The sequence below is a fragment of the Falco peregrinus genome, unplaced genomic scaffold (genome assembly GCF_023634155.1).
Source record: "Falco peregrinus isolate bFalPer1 unplaced genomic scaffold, bFalPer1.pri scaffold_42, whole genome shotgun sequence".
Classification (NCBI taxonomy): domain Eukaryota; kingdom Metazoa; phylum Chordata; class Aves; order Falconiformes; family Falconidae; genus Falco; species Falco peregrinus.
Window position 1 is genome coordinate 148,324 of NW_026599609.1, and position 4,873 is coordinate 153,196.

The window sequence follows — 4,873 nt, forward strand, 5'->3', positions numbered from 1 at the left end:
CCTCACTGTGTTCCCCCGGAGGGCAGCAAAAATGCTCTGCTTTTCTGACATGTGAAAATACTCAACAGGAGAGATGGGGGGGAGCTGTGAAAAAAACTAAAGCTCTCTTACAATGCCTTCACCCTTCCCGTTCCTTAGCACTGGCGCTGCAGACGCTGACCAGCCCTTCCGCGTTGGCACTGGTTTCAGAGGACAAAGTTAAACACCAGGACTGGTCCCTGCCCCCACCCACTGCTGCAGAGTGGGGCTGGCTGGTCAAGAGCCCGTGGGCAGATGCCCTGCTCTTCATCACCCACACGGCCAGCACCAAGCAGGGCTGCAGCCACACAGCTGCAGGAAGGTCTCCGAGGAAAGAGAGGGATGTCTGTGTGTGACGGGGGGATGGTCTGTGGGAAATGGCTTTGATTTTGCTTGCAGAAGTCTCCCCTAAATTATCACTGTCTTTTTCTCCTGTGACAGGACCATATGCCCAGAGGCAGCACATGTCCAACAGCAGCTCCATCACCCAGTTCCTCCTCCTGGCATTGGCAGACACGCGGGAGCTGCAGCTCTTGCACTTCTGGCTCTCCCTGGGCATCTACCTGGCTGCCCTCATGGCCAACGGACTCATCATCACTGCCATAGTCTGCGACCACCACCTGCACACCCCCATGTACTTCTTCCTCCTCAGCCTCTCCCTCCTCGACCTAGGCTCCATCTCCACCACTCTCCCCAAAGCCATGGCCAACTCCCTCTGGGACACCAGGGACATCTCCTACCCTGGATGTGCTGCACAGCTCTTCCTGATTGTCTTTTTCCTTTCAGCAGAGTGTTCTCTCCTCACCGTCATGGCCTATGACCGCTACGTGGCCATCTGCCAGCCCCTGCACTACGAGACCCTGCTGGGCAGCAGAGCTTGTGTCCACATGGCAGCAGCTGCCTGGGCCAGTGGGTTTCTCTGTGCTGCGCTGCACACGGCCAATACACTGTCACTGCCGCTCTGCCAAGGCAATGCCCTGGGACAGTTCTTCTGTGAAATCCCACAGATCCTCAAGCTCTCCTGCTCACACACCTACCTCAGGGAAGTGGGGCTTCTAGTGATTAGTTCCTGTTTAGTCTGTGGATGTTTTGTTTTCATTGTTTTGTCCTATGTGCAGATCTTCAGGGCTGTGCTGAGCATCCCCTCTGAGCAGGGACGGCACAAAGCCTTTTCCACGTGCCTCCCTCACCTGGCCGTGGTCTCCCTCTTTCTCAGCACTGCCATATTTGCCCACCTGAAACCCCGCTCCATCTCCTCCCCATCGCTGGACCTGGTGGTGTCAGTTCTGTACTCGGTGGTGCCTCCAGCAGTGAACCCCCTCATCTACAGCATGAGGAACCAGGAGCTGAAGGACGCACTGAAGAAGCTGATGCAGTCAGGTGTCTCTCAGCAGCACTGAACTGCCTGAATCTCCTCACAAGGCATTTCCTGGTCATCTCTGGAACTTCCTGTGCATTTAGCATTTAATCTGTGACAATCCTGTTTGTTTTGCAATGCCTGCATGGAGTCCACTTCCTCAAGGCAGGAACCTAGCCTGTTTGACCCAGAGGCCTTTATACGTGTGCTTTGGGGGATGGTGCAGCTAGACTCCTGTGTCACATCTATGTAATAAAAGAGTTTTTTCCCAGTACTGATATCTGGGAAGTGCCTGGTAGAGGAAAATACCAGTGTAGATTTAAGCTGGGTGAGTCTGCATGGTGTGGGCACACAGCAGGTCGGGGCACACAGCAGGTGTGCAGATCTAGGGGTCATGGTGAAGGAACCAAGGCAATTAAGGAGAAGGACTGAGGGGCCTGCTCTGTGCCATATCCCCTGGACACACCACACAAGCTGCCCCAGATTCCCCAAGAGGTCCCTAACACCACTCCTTTCCCTTCTTTGTCTTACACCCCAGCCCCCATCAGGAACATCTGTTGCATGGTCACCTCTGTCCTACTCCAGGGCTCAGTGAGACCCAGATCCATTCCTATTTTAAATGTAAAGGCAGCCACTTTCAATATAAAGGCAGCCTTGTTCGCACTGACACTTGTTACACACAAGTCCCATAGCTCTTGTCACAGTTGGTGTGGTGACGCAAGTCGAGACAGACTCAAAACCACTGTATATGCGTGGGTGAGTTCAGGCAATATGGCTAAAATGGCATTTATTGTTTTAACATATTGCTTATATATCTTAGACAGTACATGTGTCAGATGCTGATAGGCTTTATGTCTTCTCCTTGCTTGCTGTTTGCTGTTGCTGTAGGCGCCCGTATGCTGCGGTTTTAAGTTCTGGTTTTTTCACATCCTGTTTACATGCCTGACATTTTTGTAGATGTCTTAAAGGTACGCGACTAAGCCTTCAAAGTCAACTAACTCATTAGCAGACCGACTGCAGACCCCAACAATTCCCCTATTTTGTTTTTGAACAGCTGTGTGCTGTTTGCGGCAGGTGTGCTGTGCGCTGCAGGGCCCTTGGCAAATATGACACAAACTAGGCAATAGCAAACAAACAATACCGCCAACTGAGTGAATTGATGCCAAAAAACCCCTGACAGTTTCTCAGGTTTTGGTAACATGTTGCTGCAATGTGGCACCTAAATCCATGCAGTACACGCCATCAAGATCCTCACAGCCATGTCCTGAGTCAACAACAAAAACTCAATAGCTGCTCTGTTTTGTAAAATCGCATGTGGTGGCAAATCATCAGCTAACAATCCCAAAACACTAGAGGTTTGATTTGCATTCTTAACTACCTAACAAATAAGGTGATTTAACTCTTTTAATGCTTTCCCTGCTGCTGCTCCGGGTAAGAGAAGAGCTGCTGCAATACGTTCCCATCAGTTCCATGACTCAACTACACCATTACATGTTTCATCCAAAGCTATACTGTGTTTAAACACATTATGCTTATCAGCATGAGCACATATTGATTTATGTGGGTGCCATGGTGCCATCATGGCCTCCCGGTACATTAGCATCTACATAAAAACAACTATCAGCATTCAATGTGCCAACAACATCAATTTCTTGTGGGTTACCATTATACAGAGTTAACCTATTATCCCAAATACCAAGGTTTTCAGTAAGATCCTTCATTACTCAAAGTCTTTGATGAAATCGTACATTCGGCTTTTGTGCAATAATGTCTGTTAACACACGTTGCAAGTCAGTTTTGAGGAAGGGCACACCAACCAGGCATGTGTGGGAGGGTTGACTGCCTTGCACCAGAGACACACCAAACCGGGATGGGTTCAGTTGCTGTGCTAAGGAGACCACACATCAGTTGTTGGGTTGACTGGTGGCAGCCGTGCTCCCACGATCCAGCACGCTAATCTCAGGCCGCACACAGCGAGCTGGTATCCATTGCAGACCTTCATCTGTAAAGACACAAGCATAACCTCTCCCCCAAGGTAACAATCTATGCAGTCCTGACCACTGCCTAGTACAAGGTCTTTCATGCCTGCTAAGACACCTTTGTGCTTTGGCTGCTTATTACCAAGTGACACAAAGTGCCGCACAATGGGAGGCACCGCATGGTTGGCAGAGATTTTCAAAAAGTTCAAAACACAGCATGCTTTCTCTGAACGTGCCTCTGGGGTCATTTCCTTCATTCCCCCTTCTTGTGTTTCAAGCAGGCATTTGAGAGTATTGTTCATGCGTTCAACGATGGCTTGGCCCGCAGGGGAATGGGGAATACCAAATTTGTGGGAGATCCCCCACCGGGAAAGGAACTGAATGATGGACTTGGAGCTATAGGCAGGTCCATTGTCCGTTCTGATTTCAAGGGGGACACCGAGCACAGACGAAGCACGTTGCCAGTGCCAAATGACCTCACGACTGGTCTCACCTGTGTGGGCAGTAGCAATCATTGCAGCAGAATACGTGCCTATTGTAACATGGACATATTTTTGTCTGTCAAACTCGTTGTAATGACTGACATCTGTTTGCCAAAGTTTTAAAGCTTGAAGGCCTCTAGGACTGACTCCAAGACTGGGTATGGAGGTAACATTTGGACAGTCTGGACAGGCTGCAACAATGCTGCATGCAGCAGCCTGAGAGAGACGCTTTTGGCCAAGTTGATGATACCAGGATTGCCAAATACGATGATAAAATTGGTGGGCTAACACGGCCTGCTGGTGGGCATCAGGAACAGGCAGTGACAGAGCCACAGAAACTAGAGCATCAGCTCTAGCATTGCCTTCAATTAGAGAACGGGTAGGGAAGAACAGCTGTAAAATGCATAACATAAAATGGAGAGCGGCGTTTCCAAATTCCTTCCCAACCTAAAGTCTAAGCTGCTAAAAGTTTGGGATGGTTGACATGGCCAAGGACAGTGATATCCAACTTGGGAAGGAGGGCTGCCACATAGGCTGAATCAGTAACAAGATTAAGAGTGCCTGGGAAGAACTGAAATGCCAAGGCCGCAGCTTGTAACTCTTCAACTTCCAGGGTTCCTTCCAAATATACAATTTGGGAATGCCATTGCCCGTCCTGCTTCCAAGCAGCAGTGGCTTTTCATGGTTTTCCAGACCTGTCCGTAAACACTGTGTCACCTTTGACTGGGCATCTCTGATTTAGCTGCCGTGGCTGCAAAGTTACATCTACAGTCATTTTCAAAAGTGGATGAGGTGGATGATGGTGCTGAACTTGCCCTTGAAAACTGGCAAGAGCCACTTGAAGGGCAGTAGCGTTTGACAGCGCCCATTCAAAATTGAATTGTTGTACAGGGATAATCACAGCTGTTGGATCCACTGCAGTCAACTCTAAACATCTTTTTCAGATTCTTATGATCAAGTTGACAAAATTGGACCATCCAACAGAATTTTTCTTAGACTGCAAAGGCAAATCCAACCATACTGCAACAACCGACTTG

The 4,873-nt window shown here is 49.3% G+C and overlaps 1 protein-coding gene across 1 annotated transcript; it reads left to right on the forward strand.

Moving 5' to 3' along the window:
- Positions 1 to 437: 437 nt before the first annotated feature.
- LOC129783490 (olfactory receptor 14C36-like) lies at positions 438 to 1,418 on the forward strand. The gene has a single exon (XM_055793445.1). It carries the CDS (start codon positions 483 to 485, stop codon positions 1,416 to 1,418), a length of 936 nt encoding a protein of 311 aa, XP_055649420.1. The 5' UTR covers positions 438 to 482.
- The last annotated feature ends 3,455 nt before the right edge of the window (positions 1,419 to 4,873 follow it).

Bases quoted from the DNA above. Each gene is read 5' to 3' on its own strand.
- LOC129783490 (XM_055793445.1), top strand. From the start codon at position 483: ATGTCCAACAGCAGCTCCATCACCCAGTTCCTCCTCCTGGCATTGGCA.